Below are 25,626 nucleotides of genomic sequence, written 5' to 3' on the forward strand. Positions count from 1 at the left end.
AATCCAGAGACACGAGGAATTGCAGAAGCTGGAGTCTTGAACAAAAAACAAAGTGCTGCAGGAACACAGCGAGCCTGGCAGCAGTTGTGGAGGGAATGGAAGGCAACAATTCAAGTTGAGACCCTTCCTCAGACTGATTGTAGAAGGTGAGAAAAAGCTGGAAGAGAGAGGTGGGGGGCAGGAAAGCCTGGCAAGTGGTAGGTAGATACAAGTGGGGGGTTTGGTGGAGTAAGTGACAAATGCCAAAAGTCATGAGGGTATCAATTAAGGAGAGAAGGGGAATCAAATGTAAAGCCAGAGAGAGAGACCGAAGGGGAAAGAGAGGAAAAATAGGAGATGAATGGGGGATAGGAGATGAGTGTACATAGGAGGAGAACCATCAAGATTATTGGGGGATAGTTGAAGAAACCCATCCCTCTTTCCACTCCCCCCATCTCCTTCATCATATATCCTTCCCTCTTGCTTTACATTTCACGCCTTTCATCTGACACCCTTTTGTCTCCATTTCACCTCTAGCCTTTATAACTTACTCCACCCACCTGCTAATCAAAACCTGCCCGTCCCTCATCTGTACCCACCTATCACTTGCGAGGCTTTGCCCAGCCACAGCTCTCTATTCCAGCTTTCTCTCCCCCTCCACATTACAATCAGCCTGACGAAGGGCCAGGACCCAAAATGACTCCTGTCTTCCGCCCACTGCCTGACCCACTGAGTCCGTTAAGCACTTAATGATGTGGAAGGAACATTATGGCAGTAATGACATAGAAAGTATAAAAGAGCCACCTCCTCTCTTCCATAAAATAAGTAATATATGATTGGTAGAAATAACAATCAGAATGGTTCATTATAATTTAATGTTCAATTATTTATGTTAATGCTAATTACAAAGTAACCTATTTGTTTTCTGAAATGTGACAATTTCCATTAAAAGGACATTTTTCATTCACTCTTGTCGTGATGGTAAATGGTTGGTGAAATATAATAACATGGCAACAACATTGTTTAATAAATATACAAAATTATTCTGTCAAAGACAATCTCAAAATTTTGCATAGAATCTCACAGAATTTTTGGTGTGTAAGCTGTCTCACTGGTTGACTTTTCATTCGATTGCCCTTTTTATATCGTCACACTAGATGGCGCAGTTGTTGAAGAAATCATCGCAGGCAAACGTCAAAAGGACAAGAAATGGCTGTGGTTTTGATGGGGGACCATGATTCCCTTCACTTATGCAGTTACCTCAATGAATATCTGATTAAAAAATGCAGAATTTAAACCAAAGGCTTTAAATATATTTTGTAAACTTTATGGGACAGCATTATATACTAGAACATAGAACAGTAGCGTGCAGGAACAGGCCTTTTGTACAATTATAGGCAATAGACAATAGGTGCAGGAGTAGGCCATTTGGCCCTTCGAGCCAGCACCACCATTCAATGTGATCATGGCTGATCATCCCCAATCAGTATCCCGTTCCTGCCTTCTCCCCATATCCCCTGACTGCGCTATTTTTAAGAGCCCTATCCTGCTCTCTCTTGAAAGCATCCAGAGAACCTGCCTCCACCGCCCTCTGAGGCAGAGAATTCCACAGACTCACCACTCTCTGTGAGAAAAAGTGTTTCCTCGTCTCCGTTCTAAATGGCTTACCCCTTATTCTTAAACTGTGGCCCCTGGTTCTGGACTCCCCCAACATCAGGAACATGTTTCCTGCCTCTAGCGTTTCCAAGCCCTAACAATCCTATATGTTTCAATGAGATGCCCTCTCATCCTTCTAAACTACAGAGTGTACAAGCCCAGCTGCTCCATTCTCTTAGCATATGACAGTCCCGCCATCCCTGGAATTAACCTTGTAAACCTATGCTGCACTCCCTCAATAGCAAGAATGTCCTTCCTCAAATTAGGGGACCAAAACTGCACACAATACTCCAGGTGTGGTCTCACTAGGGCCCTGTACAATTATTTGATTGTATGATATCAAATTAAAGGAACCCATCTGCTTGCACCTGACCCATCTTCCATTTTCTGCATGTTCATGTGCCTCTCTAAATGCATCTTAAACATTATAGTGTTGCTTCCCCAGCCTTCCTGGTGGCACATTATTGGCACCCACCACTCTGCGTTTGACTCTGTGACATCATGAGTTATGGATATAATAGTCTGGGATCTGGTACAATTCACAACCTGATATTGGATTGTAAAGGAAGCCAGCTTGAGCATTCTGCATTGAAACAGACAATCTAGTTCTGCAGACACCGTGGTGCAGCGGTAGGGTTGCTGTCTTAAGGGCCTGTCCCACTTAGTGATTTTGCCGGCCTCATATCAGTATCGTCAAAAGATTTTGAACATTTCAAAATCCAGCGGCGACAAAAAAAATGTTGCGACACTTGAAAAAACACCGCACGTCATGCATCATCACGCCGCGTCACTGCCGCGACATACGTCATCACGCCGCGTGGTTCTCGGTGGCCTGATATGTCAGTCAATGATGCCGGCAGTCAGTCACCGAAAAAAATCAGCAAGAGGGACAGGCCCTTTACAGCACCAGAGACCCAGGTTCCATCCTGACTACTTGCTTGTCTACACGGAGTTTGCACATTCTCCCCGTGACCTGCCTGGGTTTTCTCCGGGACCTCTGGGTTTCCTCCCACACTCCAAAGATATACAGATTTGTAGCTTATTTGGCTTGGTAAAATTGTAAATTGTCCCCAGCGTGTGTAGGATAGTGTAAGTGTGCGGGGATCGCTGACTGGAACAGACTCGGTGGGCCGAAGGGCCTGTTTCTGCACTGTATCTCTAAATCAGGGGTTCCCAACCTTTTTCGTTCGATTTACCCCAGGCAACTTTAATAGCACATAACAATGTTATTGCTTTGGTATTTTATTTAATTCTTCACATGTTTTAATTATAATGGTTTATTCTTAATTGCTTACTGTATATCCCTTTTACGTGTACATATTTGGCTCATAAAATGTATTCAATTAAATTAAATTAAATACACACCAGGGGTAATATACAGAAGCCAATTAACATGCAAACCTGCACATCTTTGGGATGTGGGAGGAAACTGGAGCACCTGGAGAAAACCCATGTGATAACAAGGAGAAGGTGCAAATTCCACCCACGCAGGCAGGCAGCACGCATACGGGATTGAACCCGTGTCTCTGGCACTGTGAGTCAGCAGCTCTACCACTGCGTTACGTTGACATTAGATCCCCATCCATGAACATTAAATACCCAACGACATTCTTTATCGATATAATCATATACATTCTCAATTGTCAACAAATTCTCCACTTTTCTATGTTTTCAGGGCAAGTTTAGCTTTATAAATGTGCATTCATTGAATTATTGTTTTTATATCTCCCACTCAATGTACAAGGGTGGAAACCTTTGAGGATTGAAGCAACAGCTCATTATCTTTCAGGAAAAGCTTGTGAAGAAAGTTTGCATGAAGTGAGGTTTAACACTACCTCCTCCTATGGGCCTGGAACTTGTCATTTTTTAGGCCTCGTTACATTGAGATCCTTAATTGTACAATTAAATATTACAATGAAAGAGCTTTCACATTAATGAGGCTGAAGAAATAAAATCTGAGATATTGTCTGGAATCAAATTGTTTTCTTTGACATTATCAGCAACAACACTGAATTGATCACCTGTCCCAGATATAAGCTGTAGTGCCTGGAGTTGTGCAAGAATCTGCAAGGAAATGTAGACACAAGGAACTGCAGGTGCTGGTTTACAAAAAATCCACAAAGTGCTGGAGTATTTCAGCGAGTTAGGCATTATCTCTGGGAGACATGGATAGGTGACATTTAGGGTCAGAACCCTTCTTCTGACCACTTGTGGTAGTGGAGAGTAAGCTAGAAAAGAGATAGACGAGGGACAAAGTCTGGCAAGCAATAGGCGAGCACCTTCTCTCACCCGCACACAATTGTTGGACCCGATTGCTGATCCAGGGACCATACAGCATGGATACAGGCCCTTTGGCCCAACTTGCCCACACTGACCAACATGTCCCATTTACAATACTCTCGCCTAACTGCGTTTGCCCCATATCCCTCCAAACCTGACCTATCCATGTACCTGTTTAGATGTTTTTTAAATGTTGTTATAGTACCAGCCTCAACTACCTCCTCTGGCAGCTTGTTCCATACACCCACCACCCTTTGTGAGAAAAAGTTACCCCTTGGGTTTCTATTACATCTTTCTCCCCTCACCTTAAACCTATGTCCTCTGGTTCTCGATTCTCTGGGCAAGAGACTCAGTGTGTCTACCGGATCTATTCCTTTCATGATCTTTCCCCCCCTCACAGTGATGATGTAAATCCTTATTGTTATTGAAACAAAGTCTTGGGTGATTTATATGAGCAATACATTGTCAACTGCATGAGACCAGTGGTAAATGAGAACGATGTATCCATTTTGACATATTACCTCATTCAGTAAAACCCAAAATGGGGAGTCTGTAACAATGAATAACCGAATAGCTTCAATTTTTCCAATCCATCCATCGACTTCACCTTCTGCAATTCCATTCCTAAATGTATCTTAAAACGTAAAATGAAACAAGATCACAATTTACATAAAAATGAATACAGTTATAAATACCCACCGGAAGGTCACTGAGTCGATGCTTATATTAATTGCCTTAAAGTAATATAGACATGATAGTACTGGGAGATTCTAGATTAAGTTAAGAATGTTTTATTGTCATATGTCCCAGATAGAACAATGTTTCATCAGAAAGAAAATGATGGAAATCAAAATAAATGCATTGATCAGAATGTTGGAGGAAAAATAGAGGCAGCATCAGTTCAGAACCCATTCCTCAACTTATCTTAATTTTGACATTATTCGCAACAGCATTGAATGAATCACCTGTTCCTGAAGTAAGCTATTTGTGGTGCCTGGAGTGGAGCATGGACATGAATGGAAGGCACAGTCAGGTAAATTGTGTTGCCTCTTGGTGCTGTGACATTGGTGTTTGAAGACTAGTTGTACTGAAGGCAAGGAACATTCAGACCTGAGGTTTGTGCTTGATATTGAAGAGCCAAACGTCAAGAGTGTTTAATTGTCAACATAATGGACTCAATGGCTAATCCAAGGACCAGTGGTGGTTACTAAAACAGTGGATGATTCATAGAATCGTCAATACATTTGAAAATAAAAGAATAAGGGTGTTCAAAGGCTGGATCTGAATTATTTTAAGATTTCACACAGTTCCAACAAGATTCTATAAATAAAGTCTAGATATTGCTGTTGGTGTGGTACTAAATGAAGACCTACCATCTGCTTGACAAATGGTCCAATTTCTTTCCCCCTGCCCCCCACCCTCCCCATTTATGCTGTTCCACCCACTAAATCCCCTCAGAAGATGTTTGTTGCACTAAAATAATCCAGTTCAATCTGAAAAAATGATTTTAAAAGGAAGTTATTCAAAGTTGGTCTGATGATAAGGCTGACAGCATTCTGACAAATTCTTACATGTGTACGTTATATAATTTTATTGTTGGATTAATCTTTAGTAAAAAAATTAAATAACTGGTTACCTATCCTATAATAGCCATCATCTGTTTGATGTTGCTTGGAATATTTTGTGCTATTGTTGTGTAGAGATTTCTTCATCAAATCTGTTCTCTGAAAAATTATGAAAATATATTAATTGATAGGAAGCATTTAATAAAAATATAGAAATTACATAGTTGAGAAAACCTTGTGATTAAGATTGTTCCATCACAATTCCCATGTTAAATATTATTTCCATCTTTTCGATCGTGTAGGGTGGAGGGAGCTTGGAATTTTGAGTTTATAAAAGCTTTTTTGGTTGGCGACAGTTTAATGTAAATATCTATCTTTCACCAGCTTCATAATATTTTCCGTTGTTGTTATAAAACCAACAAAAGCAGAAAATAAAGTGGGGCGAGTCCAGAACCAGGGGCCACAGTCTTAGAATAAAGGGGAGGTCATTTAAGACTGAGATGAGAAAAAACTTTTTCACCCAGAGAGTTGTGAATTTATGGAATTCCTTGCCACAGAGTGCAGTGGAGGCCAAGTCACTGGATGGATTTAAGAGAGAGGTAGATAGAGCTCTAGGGGCTAGTGGAGTCAAGGGATATGGGGAGAAGGCAGGCACGGTTTATTGATAGGGGATGATCAGCCATGATCACAATGAATGGCGGTGCTGACTCGAAGGGCCGAATGGCCTCCTCCTGCACCAATTTCTATGTTTCTATGTTTCTATGATATAGTCAACAAATCCTAATTGTCTTGCGGTTTATCTGAGGATAGATCAATCCTTTTCAAGTTGGGATGGTTGAGTGGTATGACATAGAGATTGGTTCAGTGGGGGAATGGCCTCAACGCCATAACTATAAATAACTTGGACAAAGTTAAGTGTTGCTAAATTTGGGGATGACACAAACATAGTTGGGAAAGTAAGCTGTGAAATGGACAGAAAGAGGTTATACATGGATATAGATACAGTGATGGGCAAAGTTTTGGCAAATGAAGTCTATTATATAAATGATGAGAGATTGCAAACCTCTAAGATGCAAAGAGATCTGAGTATCCAAATGCATGATTTTAATTAGGAAAGATGTCAAATTGTTATTGTTTATTGCAAAGGAAATTGAATGCAAAACTAGAATGCAAAACTCTGGAGGTTATGCTCCAGTCATAAATCGTATTGACCAGACTACATCTGGAGTATGGTCTATAATATTGATATCCTTATTAGAATATCAGTGGATTGGAAACAGTTTGAAGACGTTTTTGTAGACTAATATCTGGAATGGGTGGTTTGTCAAATGGGGAAAGGTTGGTCAGGCTAAACTCATATCTGTTTGAGCTTAAAAGAGTGAGAGGACTTAATAGCAACATGTAATATGGCTGTGGAAAGAATGTTTCCACCTGTGGCGAAAACCACTGTTTAAAAATAAGGAGTCACACATTGTCAAATATGAGATTTTTTTTCTTTTAGAGGGTTGTGGGTCTTTTAACTCTTTTTTTTAAAGGGTGGCAGAAGCACAGTTTTAAATATGTTCACAGTAGCAATAGTTTGGTTATCAGTAAACAAGAGGGTGAAAGATTACTGCAGGTAGTTGAGAATGTGTAGTCAAGGAGACAATCCGATCAGAAGTGATGCCTAACAAGTTTGGCCCTCTGCATCTGGCCCAGCTAAATATGCAGGGCCAAGAATGGTGATTCTAGGTCCAGCATGATCTGGCCAAATAACAAATAAGTGCTGAGAGGAGATATATATGTGTTTACTTTTACATATTGTAAGGAAGTGACTGTGGAATGGATTAGACTTCTTCAAATTCAATTACAAAAAGCAACACTCATGTTATGAAGAAACAAAGAACTGAAGATGCTGGTTTATACCAAAGATAGACATAAAGTGCTGGAGTAACTCAGCAGGTCAGGCAGCATCTCTGGAGAAAAAGGATGGGTGGCGTTTTGGGTCGGGACCCTTCTTCAGACCTTCAGAAGGATCCCAACCCGAAACGTCACATATCCTTTTTCTCCAGAGATAGTGGCTGAGCCGCTGAATGACTCCAGCAATTTGTCTCTAGCTCGTAATATGAATGCTGTCAAATAAACAAACCATTCACAGTGAACAAATGTAATTCATGGTTAATTTGTTTTTACTGGGATATATTAGTTTTCTTGTATTCTAATTAAAATAGTGGCAATGCAGCAAAATCAATGCTTATGGTCAGTATGTTTGCATGGGTATCCTAAAAACTGAGCATACTACTAACTGAGAGCTTCTCAACACTTGCTCAACTGGAACCCCGCTAACTGTTCAAGGCTTGCATGGTTGGTTTAATGCTAACCTCCATTTATAGGTCTCATCACAGAGCCAGGTTGATTAAAACTAGATAATCTGCCTGTGTTTCAAGATCATATTAACAGACCGTGAGGAAAAACAGTTTATTGGTTTCACTATTTTCTTGCATCATAAAACCAGCACTAATGAATGTTCAACTAATACTGTAACAAATAACATGGTTCTAGATTACAAGGAAGTTTCCTTCCATTCAGACTCAAGAGTCAGGGCTAATCTGTGAGTTACAATGTTGCCAGAGGGGGAAATGGATCTAGAACCGAAGGAATTTTGGATTTAGTGTTTGCTGTAAAAACAAAATTCTACCCTAGTATTTAATAACAGGTGGACTTACATCAGCTGGTAGAACCTCCACTGTTGTATTAAATAGTTTATCTCCTGGATGTTCTGTATCGCCACTTCTAAAACGGTATCTTTGAGGTAAAGATTGCAAAAATAGTGAATGAGAGGGAATATGGACCAAACTTATACCTTTGCTGTAAAATTGTAATGCATCATGCACCATCTGAGTATGTTAAACTGTACAATGCCAGTAGGTGAATGCTTATCTTCTTTTGCAAAATCTCTTTCTTTCCACACCTTTAGTAGAGTGCCAACCTGCTTATTTTAAATAGGTTAATCCTTCTGTCAGCATAATGGAATGAAGAGTATGAATCAACCCATCATGTATTACGAGTGGCGCTTCAGGACATAAGGAGTGCCATCATTTTTATCCTTTCATCTCCTTACAGGGCCAGAATACTACAACAAACAAAGAACGTAGTATAATCCAGAAAACCTTCCAAAAGATCAGATTTTCAGAGGTGAATAGATGATTGTTTAGTTTGCAGTTAATTAATTAATTAATCAGCCTTGGTATTCCCAGATGAGTGAGAGGGATGTGTGACGTTCTGGCACACCTGTGTCAGTTTCAGCTACTTTTAACTCCCAGAGCTCATCAAAATATATCAAGCCTGAAATGCTGTTGCCATGAGGATGTGGGTGGGTGGCTGTGAACGATGATGGCAGGAGTTGGAGGAGGCAACAACTTGGAGCCTCTGAGAACGTCCACAGTTAGGTATGTGGATAGGGGAAGAGAAGTTGATAGCCTGGTGTTCACGTTGCTTTTGAGACGTGGAGGAGCTTATCTGCTTCTAATAAATCCTAAAATACCACTGTTGCCATTCTAAATTCCATCTTCTTTCAAGTTGTGATTCCATCCCAAAATTCAAATGAATCAAAATAGTGTACTGCGACTTAAACCTAATCAGGGTCTCGCCCACCTGCATTGCCATGCCTTTATTTTACCCACCTCCAATTACCCCCACCCTTACCTTTCTCATTGGGTATGAGGTTACAGTTAACTCTGAAGGCCCCTCTTCCCCACCTATAATCTCACATTCCCCTTCTCCCTTTCCCCTTCCCCCTATATTGCTCCTCCACTAAAATCAGTCTGAAGAAGGGTCCCAGCCCAAAACATCGCATGTCCATATTCCCCAGAGAAGCTGCCTGGCTTGCTGAGTTACTCCAGCACTTTGTCTCTTTTCTTGTGCTAGTAAATTGTACCACGATGATGGTTGAGTAGATATTTCTTATTAAACACCTGAGAGCATTTCTGTTGCAACTACTACTACCATATTTTAAACTGTGCATTTCAAAGCCAAATTGAACACAAACAGCATGATTCAGCATCAGAATCAGAACATTCTTTTTTATATCAGTCAAGGCACCTGATGTTTTATGGTAGAGTAAATATGGAAGGTATAGCATGTTACAGGTCTACAGAAAAAGCATTGTGTTTTGGATTGGATTGCCCTACAAATTTTGTTACATAAAATTAATGACAAGGCTGGCTTCATCTTGCACCCTGTCTGATTATGCTTCTCCTTTCGTGATCGAGATAAAAACATAACATGATAAACATGGACATAAATGACAATTCTCACACCTGTTGGAGTTTATTAATACACCAGCACATCACCAGCTAATATTTGTTTAAAATTTTTTTTTAAATTCTTTATTTCGAACAGAATAAAAGAATAAAAAGCAAGTGTGAAACAGCATACAAAAACCAAAACAAGAATATTTATAAAGTGTCATAAACAATATCTATAAATAAATGAAATCATATGTGTCCGAAAAAGGAGCAGGAAGAAGCCAAAGCTTATTAATTCCCACCCCTTATTCAACTGCTTGTAATTATCTTATACAAATGTAGCAGCTATATGTAGACCATATGTACACCAGCAGCTATATGTACACCCAATTATTTACCAATAGTTACATTTTAGATCTTCGACGTTACTATTAACTTCTAACAGTGAAATGAAACATAATTTGGAAGTAAAATGGGAAATAATCCTACAAAATAAATGTAAAATATAACTTCACTGTATAAATGGCTAGAACTATCAGCATTATGGGTGAGTGCACTTTGCAAATTACACATGAAATATGCTTACATAAGACAATTTGATACCAACCTTTCTATTTTCAATGGCTGGAAGAACCTAACTTTGATAAAGTCCCCTGCCACCGGGTTAAATGCCCACAGGAAATCCTCTCCTTGATAGGCCTTCTCCAGACTGTGATGGAGGTAGATTTTCAGGCTACTTGTTAATTCTGCTGTAGGATTTGAATGTCCTTTGCGTAATAATTCTTTCTTAAAATCCTTATCCTTGCATTTAAAACAGAAAGATTAGATTAAGGACTTGAAAACCTGAACTCTTAGCTCTTCATAAACAGGATCAGCTCAGAATAAGTGAACTTTTCAAAACAAGCACCAAAAGGTTTGTTCAGCACTTTATTATAGTAAGGTTGTGTAATATCAATCCATCTCCTTCACTTGAGGCAAAACTGAACGCCATAGATTTATTTTGATATTTCATTAGCAAATGTACCTTCGACTGGGCAGTATGTCTGAAAATCAAATCTTTAGCTATCTGTTTAAGTAGCCAGAAATATTACTTACAAGTTCAGGATTGAAAAATCAAATACTAATGGGCATGGCTTTAAGGTGATAGGGACAACGTTTAAAGGAGATGCGCAGGGCAAGTTATTTACAGAGAGTGTGGTGAGTGCCTGGAACATGCTGCCAGGGGTGGTGGTTGAGGCAGATATGATAGTGGCATTTAAGAGACTTTTGGATAGGCATGGATATAGAAACATAGAAAATAGGTGCAGGAGTAGGCCATTCGGCCCTTCGAGCCTGCACCGCCATTCAATATGATCATGGCTGATCATCCAACTCAGTATCCTGTACCTGCCTTCTCTCCATACCCCCTGATCCCTTTAGCCACAAGGGCCACATCTAACTCCCTCTTAAATATAGCCAATGAACTGGCCTCAACTACCTTCTGTGACAGAGAATTCCAGATTCACCACTCTCTGTGTAAAAAATGTTCTTCTCATCTCAGTCCTAAAAGATTTCTCCCTTATCCTTATACTGTGACCCCTAGTTCTGGACTTCCCCAACATCGGGAACAATCTTCCTGCATCTAGCCTGTCCAACCCCTTAAGAAATTTGTAAGTTTCTATAAGATCCCCCCTCAATCTTCCAAATTCTAGCGAGTACAAGCCGAGTCTATCCAGTGCAGGGAGTGGAGGGAGAAGGATATGTGCAGGTAGATAAAAGTTGGTCTTCGCATCATGTTTGGCACAGACACAGTAGGCCGAAGGGACTGTTTTATGTTAATGTGTGCTGTACTGTTTTATGTTAATAAAATAATAAGTTAATAAGATAATTACAGACGAGGAAGGTTATCTTGATTTATTCATCTAATCATAACTCATAACATTCACTAATTTTCCATGTACTTTTATAATATTATTCCATACCATGAGAAGGCATTTCCTGGAACTCTGAACAAAAATATTCCTTCATTAGTTTGAAACAGTATCCCCTAATTCTAGTACACCACTTTAATGGAAGTAACATTTAAAAACTGTTGAATCATCATTTTAAATCACGCTGATCTGCATCTCCACTTACCTTTTATTTCCCATTTTCATTGACCTAACAAAAATATTTTTCCCCCGGATTCGTAGATTTCAATTGGCTTGGCTTAGCCATCACATCCATTACAGAAAAGATGCTGGCCTCGCACTTCCCCACATTGAATTCTATTTTTCACAGTTTTGCCTCATCTTACAGAATCTGGTTTATTCCTTTTCCCTGCTATTGAATTTACTTGTAATTTAGTACCATTTGCAAGACTTGTCAATTTTCTTGGCCTATTGACAGTGTTTCACACTTGTCTGCAATAATTTTAATTTGCCTTTGTTTGGTTACTTATTTCTGATTTGCTTCTTCCAATTTTGCATGCATTATTTGGTTTATTTTGCATATCTGGTCACTTTGCATTTAACTTCCTGATCGAGATTACTTATATAATTTGAGAATAGTATAAGTCCCAGCAATGACACCAGCTGCAACAATCAATACTCACCCAAATGCTTCCCTAAGGCCTGGGATCTTATTCATTCTCTAAGTTTATTTGAATTTTTCAAGTGTTGACTTGCGTGTGTGACAAATGTATCAGAGTAAATTTAGAAACCAAGGCACACAACAAAGGTCATCTTGGCAAAATCCACCTGCGTTACTGAAATTAAACTGAGAACGAGGAACGTATTCATCAAATCTGACAACACAAATAATGTAGAAACAAAGAACTGCAGATGCTGGTTTATACCAAAGATAGACACAAAGTGCTGGAGTAACTCAGCGGGTTAGGCAACATCTCTGAGAAAAATGATGGGTGACGTTTCGGATCGGGTCCCTTCTTCAGACTGAAAGCTGCCTGCTTGCAAGCTGAGTTGCAGCTGCCTGACCCACTAAGTTATTCCAGCACTTTGTGTCGATCTGTTAACAAAGGGATGGAGCAGCTTGATGACCTGTACTCAGAACTAAGAATAATTAGAGGTAAAACATGATTTAAGATGAAGAGAAAGAGGTGAGGGGATGGTTGGTGAGAAGGAACATTAGATGATATGGGTTAGTGTGGGAAACTGGTGCTGATAAAAGATCAGCCAAGACCATATGAATGACAAGAGAGACCTTCTCTTTTTTAAGTCCATACAATCCTTTCTTCATACAAGCGTTTGACGGCACTAGGCCTGTACTCACTGGAGTTTGGAAGGATGAGGGTGGACCTCATTGAAACTTACTGAATAGTGAAAGGCCTGGATAGAGTGGATGCAAAGATGATGTTTCCACTAGTGAGAGAATCTAGGACTAGGGGGCACAGTATCAGAATAATAAAATGCACCTTTAGAAAGGAGATGAGGAGGAATTTCTTTAGTCAGCGGGTGGTGAATCTGTGGAATTCATTGCCACAGACAGCTTTGGAGGTCAGGTCATTGGATATCTTTAAGATGAAGATTGCCAGATTCTTGATTAATAAGGGTGCCAAGGGTTATGGGGAGAACGCAGGAAATGGAGTTAAGAGGGAAAGACAGATCAGCCATGATTGAATGGAAGAGTAGACTCAATGGGCCGAATGGCCTACTTCTGCTTCCAGGACTTATGAACATATGAACCTTTCTAGGATGGAGGACAGGAGAAACCGATTGACAAAATCGGGATGGGGAAAAGACATAACCAAATGAATAACAATAAGTGAATCTGAAGCAGGAAGAGATAAATCACATGTGAAATGTTCAGTTGGAGACAGACCTGAGAATATTTTTTTAAAGCTTGTAGTCGGGTTGGGAATCATGTTTCCATAAATACTGACATTTTAAACTGGGACTGTTCCTGCTCATCAGAGTTGGGTGATAATTAACGAAATGGCCTCTTCCTACAAACCCATCGCCAAACTGCTCAGTTACTTTGCAAAATGTTCTGTTTTTCTTATTTTCTTGGCCACATAACTGCAGACATTCATTGAGGTAGGAGCAAGCCTACTGTGCAGTTTGATTTTTAGATCATTTTCTGATCTCATGGCTGTGGACCACTGTGCCATCCTTTAAATTGTATATTTTCTTTCATTACTAAGCAACCTCTAAAACAGAAAACATTTAAAAGAAGGCACCCAACTTGGTTTGAATGGTAGAAATAAACATGTATGTTTTGCATGGCATTGCCAAAGTAGAAATGGGATTTATTATTCTATGTGTTTCATGGATAGAGTTTGAATTCAACAATTTGGGTTGTGGTATTCCCTCTGTTAGCTATGATAGTCATTCTGGGTAGAAATATGTAGATTATTTTGTCCACTCTCCTTAGAGTTCTTTGGCGTTGCTAGAGGAAAAGAATTCTAGGTCCCTGCTTTTGCAGCAACTTTAACATTCCAATCCAAAGTGAATAGCAACAGGCCTGAAAGTTACATCATTACTGTCTGCCACTCCTTGCCTGATCCTTGTGAATGACCCACACTGCAAACAGAAAGTTGAGCTGCGAGTGAAAACCTCATTGTTAAAAGATTGACGGCCAGCTGGAACCAATGTAATTTCAGAACAAATATTGAATTTCTTATTGTTGTGAGAATGCCCTGGAATTCTGTTTATAGAGGTCTCTGCAAATGATAAGTCCATTGCTTGCTTAATAACTGCTCATGGAGAGGTATTTTAACTGCTCATGGAGAGGCATTTTTAATGCATTTGGACTCATATTTTGCCAGCATTTTTCTTTGCACCAAGGTGCTGAGTTGATAACTTTGTTGGATTTATCTAAACAAATCTCAGATCTGCCTGTTTTCAAAGCATAATAGACAGTTGACTCTAAGTCTGTTATGTCCAAAATGTAGTCAAACTGCTGTTCCATGCATGTGTGGCTCTATTACAGATCTATTCTTCAAGGCAACTGGCTTCAAAGTCTCTACAATGACAAGATTAGGCTACGTTTTATTTTCTGACGGCCAGATCCAATAGTTCTTTGCACGTAACTGAAGTTCAGATAGGCATTCATCATTTATTTGTGCTTGTATTTTAACATCAAATTCTATACTGCCTCCTTTGTAAATAAAGCCACAGATAACATGGAAGAGGCACATGTAAATTTGAGGCATAGCACTACACTGATTATTTTCATCACTATTTTCTCTTCCACGTTTTGACTCCTGGCACGGCCTTTATCTAATTAACAATTGACTGTTTAGTTTAGAGATACAACATGGAAATAGGCCCTTCGGCCCACTGAGTCCACGCCGACCAGCGATCCCTGCATATTAACACTTATCCTACACAGATTAGGGACAAATTATACCAAGCTAACTAACCTACAAACCTGTACGTGTGGGAGGAAACTGAAGATCTTGGAGGAAACCCACGCGATCACGGGGAGAACGTACAAACTCCGTAAAGACAGCACCCGTAGTGGGGACCGAACCCTGGTCTCTGGCGCTGTAAGCGCTGTAGGCAGCAACTCTAACACTGCGCCACTATGCCATGCAGATACTCATTATTCCAGCAGATTATTTACAGAATTATTTTTTTCTCCAGATTCCAGCATCTGCATTCTCAATTACACAATGACTCATGGTGTAATTGTGGCCAATTTTGTTTGATAATATTCCTGTGAAATGCTTTGGGGTGTTGTTGCATTAAAGATGCTTTTCAAACACAAGATGCTATTCACAAGGTGCCTTCTTGCACTCTGCCAATTCTTTGACACATGTATTATGAACGTTGATTGGTATTGGAAGATAATGGTGGCTGCTTGCATAATGGAAGGCATATGAGCGTCAAATTTATTTGTTTGTGTCACGTATCCAGAATCCATTATGTTTATACAGGTTTGAGACCTATAAAGAATAAGGGAATATGTTCCATGGGTCTCAGTCTGTTTGCTCTAGCCTGCGTTGAGGTCTACATGTTGGTATTTCAGCCTTTTCAGACCATGCTTGTAACTGACCAAGGCAGTGGGAAGAGACTTTCCAAACCAGAACCCTAGCCTTACACCAGCAGAAATGTAACTTTCATTTGCCTAAATAATTGCCTGTTAGACTGGCAAATAAATGCTTAAGATGGTATCAATGACTTTAGTGAGAAAACCACCAAAATGTAATTAATCAAAACCAAAATCGCCTGCAAAAAAAAGCACTTAATTGTAACCAACTTGATACAAGATGATTTACAGTTTCCTGACATAGAAAAGAAGAACTGAATCCACTGTTATTAACTGTAGAAAAAAAAGTTACTCATTGCATATATTTTTATGCAGCGGAGAAAGTCTTCTGATGACAACCATATCAGTTTACTTTGAACTGGTACACATTTTTGTTAACAGCTTACCACCATGTTAAAATAGTGCACACAAACTGCACACACTAAAGTAATATACAATAAGCTTTCACTACACAGATACTTTGACATACCTTTAGGTTCTGAATTTTCCCAGCCAATGAAGAATGAGTTCCTACATGCTGAAAAAGGGAAGGTCTGTAGCGAATTCGTAAATTAGCTTTCTGTCTGTCACAATGTTTCTGAGAGAGGAAAATGTGGAAATAGTTGAATTTATTTAAGTTCAAGTTCAAGTTCAAGTTAGTTTATTGTCATGTGTCCCTGTATAGGACAATGAAATTCTTGCTTTGCTTAAGCACACAGAAAATAGTAGGCATTTACTACAAAACAGATAAATGTGTCCATATACCATGATATAAATATATACACACATGAATAAATAAACTGATAGTGCAAATAACAGAAAGTGGTTGGTAATAATCAGAGTTTTGTCCGAGCCAGGTTTAATAGCCTGATGGCTGAGGGGAAGTAACTATTCCTGAACCTGGTTGTTGCAGTCTTCAGGCAAATGTGCAATGTGCAATGTGCAACAAAATGTGCAACTTAAAACCAGAGGAGTTCTGATGAATTACGTAATCTTACCATGATGTGATTTACAGAAGGACATTGCGTAACTATTCATTGCAGAACCAAAAGCATGTTTTGTTAAATCTGCATTTAAGAGCAGAATAAAAATATACCATCTCCAGAGTATTTTAAACCCCTAAACATTTATCGTTTCCTCTCAGTCATGAAATGCAAAATTGGCTTAATACCTTCCATCAATTAATCTGCCAACAATTGCTACATATTTGCCACTACTATTATTGTTAATTACAAATTTTCTGACTGTGTGTTAAATATAACAGGTTTTTGTGCAGAATTAAGTGTTCACTTAATAGTTGCAGTTACTTACTGGTGCATCAAGGGAGCACCTGTTATAAACTGTGCATTAACAATACCCTAATATTCATTTAAAAGGACAAAAATGTGTATGTAGCAGTGTGGTTTTTCACCAAATGCTCCCCATGAGTGTTGTTCCTCAGTGGGGTTAACTCCGATGAGAACTCCAAGATTAACTCCTCGAGTGCTAATTCTTTTGTGTAAGGAACTGCAGATGCTGGTTTAAACCAAAGATAGACACAAAGTGCTGGAGTAACTCGGCGAGACAGGCGGCATCTCTGGAGAGAAGGAATGGGTGACGTTTCCGGTCGAGACCCTTCTTCAGACTGCAAGTCGGGGGGGGGGGGGGGGGGGGGGGAGGAAACACGATATATAGATGGTGATGTGTGATCTATTGTCTATTGTCTAATGTGCAGTGATATAGAACAAATGAATGAAAGATGCAAAAAAGTAACGATGATAGAGGAAACAGGCCATTGTTAGTTATTGGCTAGGTGAGAACGAGAAGCTGGTGCGGCTTGAGGGTGGGGGAGGGATGGAGAGAGGGAATGCAGGGGTTACTTAGAGGTTAGAGAAATCAATCTCCAATCTTCCTGCATTTAGCCTCACTCTGACAATGGAGGAGGCCTAGGTCAGAAAGGTCAGCATGGGAATGGGAAGGGGAATTAAAGTGTTCAGCAGGGAGATCAGGTAGGCCCAGGCAGACTGAGCGAAGGTGTTCAGCGAAACAATCGGCCAGTCTGCGTTTGGTCTTGTCGATATATGAGACATCTTGAACAACGGATACAGTAGATGAGGTTGGAGGAGGTGCAAGTGAACCTCTTTCTAACCTGAAAGGACTGTCGGGGTCCCTGGACAGAGTGGAGGGAGGAGGTATAGGGACAGGTATTGTACATTTTATCTGCACAGCATCACATTTTGGTTCAACAATGGGGTGAGATCAGATTTGTTACCACAAATGCAGCTGCTAAATATAGTTGTTTTTATTGGTGCCTGTAAAGTCATAGTCACAGAAAAACACAGCATGGAAACAGGTCCTTCTGCTCACCGAGTCCAAGCTGGTAACCAATTTTACACTAATACTATCCGATGTTATTCTCTCCATATTCAGTTCAACTTCCCCCTCCCTGCATCTTACACATATTAGGGGCAATTAACCTACCAATCTTCATAGTTAGTTGGACACCACCTTGACTTGGAAATATATCACTAGTCCTTCATTATTACTGAGACTAAATCCTAAAACTGGCCCCCCCCCCCCCCCCTCCCTAACAGCAATATATGAATATCATCGGCAGGGCTCAAGACCACCACCTTATTTAAAATGGGCAATAAATGTTGGTTTTGCCAGAGAGTGAATAGAAATATCAAAGTCCTAAGTGATGTAATTTTGGACAAATGGGGCAGTATGGGAAAATGTGTGCATCTTTTATCTACAATATGTTACCATATAACAAGATAAAATATAGTAAAATAGGAAGAAGAATAGGCATTTTAGCCCTGTGAGTCTTCCACCATGTAGGATGATCATGGCAGATCCATTTTGAATTTTTGTAATCCCATTAATAGTTTGAATTATCACATCATTTATATTACCCTCAAGCATTTCCCCACTGTTTGCTACTTTTCAATTCATGAGTTTTTAAGATTATATTACATCTAATCTGATAAGAAACACAATGAAAGGCCGCTCATGTTTTCACCCCAGTGCCTGCACAGATCAGGGATAACTGGAAATAGAATGATATGAACATGTTCAGAATTTTAGGCCATGAAAGATATGTAAGCAAATGTATGCATGGATATATCTGCTGTTATTATGTGTAAGGTTCTGACATGTTTTTGTTTGTGCTGACCAAGAACTAAAATAACACAAGAGCATAGGCAAACATTGACAAAGGCAGTTGCTATGAGAGACTTTATTATGACAGGAAACATTTCATGAGCATGCAAAATTAGTGGTGGGAGAATTAAAACCACAAGGATAAACAGTGATGTCAACCTCCTTGTATCGCAGTTTGCCAAATATAAAATTCTAAATGCAATATCCTTCTGTGCTATCCTTGAATCTTTAAGGATGCATGTATCTGAAGTTTGTAGTATCATGAAATTCATCCGTTTCAAGTTTTCCACAGTTTAGAAACTGCTCTTATTTTAATAAAATAGTTCTGAGAGGTAAGGCAGGTGAACGCAGAGCATTGATAGGTACAGGGGACTGGGATTAGCAATTACAGAAAGGCAGTTCAGGGATGGGCAGAACTGGTAGCTAGCTCAGTGTTCTGGGCTACAGATGCTACAGGCATGATATGGCAGATAAGGTGAAGGAGAATACTAATAGATTTGATGTACATTGAGAACAAAAGAGTAACTAGGAAGAGAAGGGCCCCTTGAAGATCAATGTACCCTGCATGGAGCCATTGGAGATAGGTGAGGTCTTAAAGTAATATTTCTCTGTATTTACTATGGAAGAGGTCATGGAACCCTGGGAATTCAGGGAAGAGGGTAGTGATGTCTTGAAACATAAACACATTACAAACAAAGAGATGCTGGCAGCCTTAGAGTGCATAGATGTGGATAAATCACAGGGCCTGGTCAAATGTGCCCTCTGACATTGTAGCTTGAAGCCAAGGAGAAAACCCTGGGGCCCTGGCACAGATATTTATATCACTGTGTGTCGGAAGGAACTGCAGATGATGGTTTACGATGAAGATGGACACAAAATGCTGGAGTAACTCAGTGGGCCAGGCAGCTTCTCTGGAGAAAAGGAAAAGGTGACATTTCGTGATGAAACCTTTCTTCAGATTGTCTGAAGAAAGGTTTTCACTCGAAACATCACAGATTCCTTTTCTCCAGAGATGCTGCCAGGCCCGGTGTGTTACTCCAGCATTCTGTGTCTATATTTGTATCTCTGTTAGCCATGGTAAGACTGGAGGATGGTTAACGTTATGGCTTTATTTAAGAAAGGCTATGACAAGCCAGGAAACTGCAGGCCGGTGAGCCTAACATCAACCTGGACAAGTGTGAAGGGTTACATCTTGGTACGTTAAACCTGGGCTGAATGTACTCAGTAAATGGCAGTACCCTGGATGGTGTTGTGGAACAGAGAGAACACAGGCAAGTACATAGATCCCTGAAAAAGGTAGATAAGGTAGACAAGGCGGTGAGAAAGGCATTTGCCTTCATCCTTCAGGGCAATCGTGTCGCATTGCCCTGAAGGATGGAACATCGTGTCGCAGCAATACAATACATAGGTAGGACCACACTTGAAGTATTGTGTGCAGTTCTGGTCACATTGTGATAGGAAGGATATAATTTATCTGGAATGGATGCAGAAATGATTCACATGGATGATATCGGGATCCATCGGGACTGGATGGCTGGAGTTAAAAGGAGAGGTTGAATAGGCTGGGGCATTTTCTGCTGGAGCGTAGGAGGTGATAAAGTGAACATATTGTATAGAGGCATATAAAAAGGTGAATAGTCACAGGATTTCCCCCAAAATACAAGAGAATAGATTTAAGGTGAGAGGAGACATTTTTAAAGGGGCTACTTTTTTCATATAGAGGTTGGTGGATATATGGAACAGGCTGTCAAAGGAAATGGAAGTGGGTACAATGACAATGCCTAACATACATTTGGAGAGTTACATGGATAGAAAAAGTTCAGATGGATAACACAGGCAAATGGAACTATGTTGGACAAGTTGGGTTGAAATGTCTGCTTCTGCGCGGAATAACTCTATGTCCCTAGAAATTAGTTTGAACAGGGCATCTTAGACCGCAAGGGACATTTGGCAGGATATATAGTCACTTCCATCTTCAATCAGCTTCCTTCTATCGAGGTCACACCCATGACTACTTTAAAATAAGTTGACTGCATTTAACAAAACAAAATCTGACCACTATTTATATCAGAGACCCCAGAACCATGTTTTTAATATGCTCAAAGGAAACGACATATATGTAATTAAATATTACCCTCTTATTTTTGGTACAATTATGATCCACAATGAGATAAGCTTCTGGGTATTGTAATTAATATTCCATGATGTGACAGTCTTGAATTTTAGAATAGCTTGAAAATCATTTAGCAGGGTAGTTAAAATATGAATATGATTCTTATTATTCTTGTGGGAACTGGCTAAACTATATTTGTAACTTCTTCTGTGATTAATGTCTTCAAAACACAGTTAAATCGTAAAGGAAATAGCCATGTTCATTCTGTTATGTTGATTGATCATTTCATCCACCAGAGTATGAGATACTACACATTGGATGATGTAGTCTCCAAAACCCAGCAGACTGCTGATGGCCATGTCTGCTACCTGATACTCATCAATCCAGTTCTAATATCACAGCCCACATTAACATGATTTTAGAAGATAATCTGAGCAATTGAGAAAACCATTAGAAGTTGTTGCATAAAGCCTACCACTTATTCCTAAATCCCTAATCACTTCAGTGCTTTCACAATAGAATCACTGCAGCCTTGTATCCAAAGGATGAGTGCATTATGTCCTAATGGATTACACATAGTTTGAAAGTCAGTCCCTTTGGATAATGCAAATCAATATTATGGTGTATCATGATTCTTTTCACTGAGGGATCATAAAACAGATTAATAAAATAAAGCACTTTTCAACTTCACTCATTATTGGTTAATTTAAAGATATAGAAAACTGATGTGCGTGGGACAGTGTATTCCTGACCATTGTTTCTTTTAACCAAAACTCCTTCGGCCTGAGAGTCAGATGTAATGCCTCTGATTTGTAAAGAGGAAGCTCTCACAGGCTCTTTGTGTTGACAATATTTCTCTTTTTAAAATTTGTAAGTATGAGCTGCAACGATCTTGAACAACAATTAAAACTTGTACGTACCTATCTCATGAGTACAAACAAGGTAGAATAAATCACCTACCCTTCATAGATTACTATTCAACTCACTTCCTGGAATCTGACCAGCCAGAATCCTATTGTAAAACAGATACCCTTCCTGGCAGAGAGAATAATATAGTAGAGGCTACTATTTAAACAGTATACGGCCAATTATGTATTCTCCTCCTTCTCAAGGCAACCTGTGCTTGTAGAAAGTACAGGTTTAAGAAGTAGGACTTTAATGTTATACCAATGTCTCCTAACCATGTACTTTACCTTTAACTTAGAATTATGGAACTGATCCTTTAAAAAGAATTATCAAGCAAAATAATTTCAATAAAAACCAACTGCGCATACTTTATGCAGACTCCTTGCACTTCACACTCTGAAGAATGACAAAGGTTTTGGATGAGCATGTTGCCTGCAATGAAACATGCAGGCTTTAAGGGCCTGTCCCACTTTCACAACCTAATTCATGACCTCTGCCGAGTTTGCCCTTGACTCATACTCGCAGCATGGTTGTCACAAGGTCGTAGGAGTTTGTAGGTAGGTTATGATGCTAGTCGTAGGTACTCGTGGCATCAAGTAGGTCGGGGCGTTTTTCTAGCCTGATGAAAAATGTCCACGAGTAAATAAGGTTGTGAATTAGGTTGTGAAAGTGGGACAGGCCCTTTAAGCTGTAATTTCACTTAGGGATGGTAATATTAGTTTAGTTTAGAGATACAGCACGGAAACAGGCCCTTCGGCCCAACAAGTCTGCGGCGACCAGCGATCCCCGCACACTAAAGGGCCTGTCCCACTTTCACAACCTAATTCACAACCTTTTTTACTCGTGGACATTTTTCATCAGGCTAGAAAAAACGCCCCGACCTACTTGATGCCACGAGTACCTACGACTAGCACCACGACCCTACCTACGACCTACTTACGACCTCCTACGACCTTGTGACGATCATACTGCGAGTATGAGTCAAGGGCAAACTCGGCAGAGGTCGTGAATTAGGTTGTGAAAGTGGGACAGGCCCTGAACACTAACTTACACACACTAGGGACAATTTACAATTTTTACCAAAGCCAATTAACCTACAGACCTGTACATCATTGGAGTGTGGGAGGAAACTAGAGATCCGAAAACTACACAGGTCACGTAGAATGTACAAACTCCGTACAGACAGCGCCCGTAGTCAGGATCAAACCCGAATCTCTGTTGTTGTAAGGTGGCCACTCTACCGCTGTGTCACCGTACTGCCCCTGTTTTTTTTGTGAGACCTCTGAAATTTTAACAAATGAATAGTCATTTTCAATCTTGTTCTTTCTTCATGGAACTAATTATCAGAATTCGCTCTGGGTAATAAAAATCAATTTTCATAATTACATTGATTGGGGAAACCACATTTATTAAGGGCAATTGAGAAATCTAATTTTGTTCTAATGTTTGATCACAGATTTGAAAATTTGGTAGAAGTAGGTCTTTCGACTTTACTTCAGAGAAACATTGTAGAAACAAGCACTTTGGCTCACCGAGTCTGCGCTGACCAGCGATCATCCCATGCACTAGCATAATCCTGCACATTAGGGACATTTACTATTTACAGAAACCAATTAACTTATAAACCCGTACGTCTTTGGAATGAGGAAACCGGAACTCCCTGAGAAAACCCACAGGGAGAACATTAAACTTCATACAGACAGCACAGGTAATCATGATTGAACCTGGAGTCCCTAGCACTGTAAGGCAGCAACTTTACTGCTGTGCCACTGTGCCACACAATAATGGCATTTCGATGGCATCTTTCTGCCAGAGTAGTTCTGCGGTTTCTCCCACCCAGTTCTTTATCAGGCTCGCGCAAGTTAGAAAATATCACTCATACTTGCAATTACTTAAATGACCACCTCAAGTGTTGAATTATTGGAGAAATTTTGCATTCAGATCATTAATGAACAGAAGTCACCAGCATTGTTTTCATGCCAATGGTGGCACCAGTTATTGCTAAATATTGTTTCCACTCAGCGCAAAATCCCCTGGATGCCTTTTCATGATTTTGCTGTGGGCTCCTATAATTCGTTGATATTCCAGGAGTATGTTTTGAGCGTGTGTTCTTGGGGTGGATCGTCACTTAATGGGAAGTTACCATGATATTATTCCCTTTGCACAAAAGTTTGATTGGGCTCAACTGTGTGGTCCTCCATAATCCTACAACATGCTCACACTTGATTAATACTGCTGGTGGAATCTTTGGAATATACACCCAGGTAGAAATTAACACCGTAGGTTGGGCAAAATCAAGGTGGAAAAGAAATCAAATGCGAATTCCAACCCTGCTGAAGCCGAGATAACTAAATGAACAGCATGCTGGAAGGCTGAATCGATCATTGTTCCAACTAATATGGAGCTTAATACTGATACTACAAAAACACATTATTCAATAGTTTAAACATAATACATCTACTCTTAAATCTGTTCCTCATACAAAATAATTCATTGTACAGTTCTCCCCAACTGGTTATGGATTCATTATGACCATGTAATACTAAAGTTACCTTCATCAGTCTCAAACATCCTCAAAGTTAAATAAAGGTACACTTCAGTTTCTAATATTCAAAATGAGGTTAAATCAAACAGAAACAGCAGCAGTAATTTCAAGTTTCATTTCTATTGTCACAACTACTGACTGTGAAAGATAAACAAACTTACAGCATCTTTCTCAGGATTGCAAACTTTCACCCACAATATGTGGTCAAGTAACCAGTCTATTGGCTTGTCCTTGTAGAACATGATAAGGAATTCTATGATTAAGGTCAGATCAGGAGTCTTGAACAATTTTCCTAAATCAAACAAAACACAATAAGGAGAATACTTTAACTTGACTCTCTGTGTATTATGGGAGATCTTTAACAATTGAAGCATAATCATATTTGAAAAAGTTAACAAAAGAAAACAAATGAAGTGACTATAATCTAAGTAATATATAAAAGCAGATTAATTATGAACATTCAGAAACACCTCTTTTGTTTGCAAAGCTGACTGCGAAATCCAACTATTTTGATTGCATTGTGATTTACTACATTGACTTTTTGGCAAATTGTATTGGAAGATTGTGAAAGATAATAGTGTGTTGCAGATATCTGAATTACAAGAGTTGGTCAATATGGACCTTGGTGAACTGACATTCAGTCGCATGTTCAATAATGAGAGTGCGTGCATTAAAAAAGATGAAAATTAGCAGTACACAAGATGTCGACAATGTGCTTAAATTACTCATGAATAAACATCCACTTTTTTTTACTAACAAAAAGAATGTCACATCTAAAAACTGCTTTCTCGGTTCTATTATTAATACCATAGGCAGTGATGGCCTAAATGTGGAAACTACAGAAAAGGCTGACTTCATAATCAAATTCAATATCTCTAAGATCCTTGAATCAATACGGTATCTACTTCAATAAGAACAGTTTAAAATATCTTATTGTAAAGAAACTGAGACAGCATAGCTCAGATATCAGTCTTCATCTTGTTAGATTTATATCAACAATGAGCTCCTTAAATGCTGCAAAGAAATTTGATAGGAATATTGCAAATCAAATTCCAAGTCAAGTTCTGAAATACAATATAAAGCTTTTGTACTATAGCTTAGAGAGTGCAAATCAGTGCTAGACTTTCTAATATTATTAACAGTTACTATTTTTTTTCAAGATAATTCCAAATACAGAAACCAAATTATTCATTGCACAGAGTTAAAAAAAATGCTATTACTATATTGTCATTATAAAGCATTGAATGTTTTAAGGGGATTTCTTTT

The 25,626-nt window shown here is 39.4% G+C and overlaps 1 protein-coding gene across 1 annotated transcript in view; it reads right to left on the reverse strand.

The window, feature by feature from the left end:
* Positions 1-836: 836 nt before the first annotated feature.
* mgat4d (MGAT4 family member D) overlaps positions 837-25,626 on the reverse strand; it is a 127,397-nt gene continuing 102,607 nt past the window's right edge. Inside the window, exons 9-15 of the mRNA XM_033049917.1 lie at positions 24,522-24,652; positions 16,146-16,253; positions 10,314-10,507; positions 8,186-8,264; positions 5,552-5,639; positions 4,437-4,549; positions 837-1,251 (exon numbers count right to left, since the gene is read on the reverse strand). Of these exons, the coding sequence (XP_032905808.1) occupies positions 1,228-1,251; positions 4,437-4,549; positions 5,552-5,639; positions 8,186-8,264; positions 10,314-10,507; positions 16,146-16,253; positions 24,522-24,652 (737 nt within the window). The 3' untranslated portion in view covers positions 837-1,227. The remainder of the gene's footprint in view (positions 1,252-4,436; positions 4,550-5,551; positions 5,640-8,185; positions 8,265-10,313; positions 10,508-16,145; positions 16,254-24,521; positions 24,653-25,626) is intronic.

The sequence above is a fragment of the Amblyraja radiata genome, chromosome 1 (assembly GCF_010909765.2).
Source record: "Amblyraja radiata isolate CabotCenter1 chromosome 1, sAmbRad1.1.pri, whole genome shotgun sequence".
NCBI lineage: Eukaryota > Metazoa > Chordata > Chondrichthyes > Rajiformes > Rajidae > Amblyraja > Amblyraja radiata.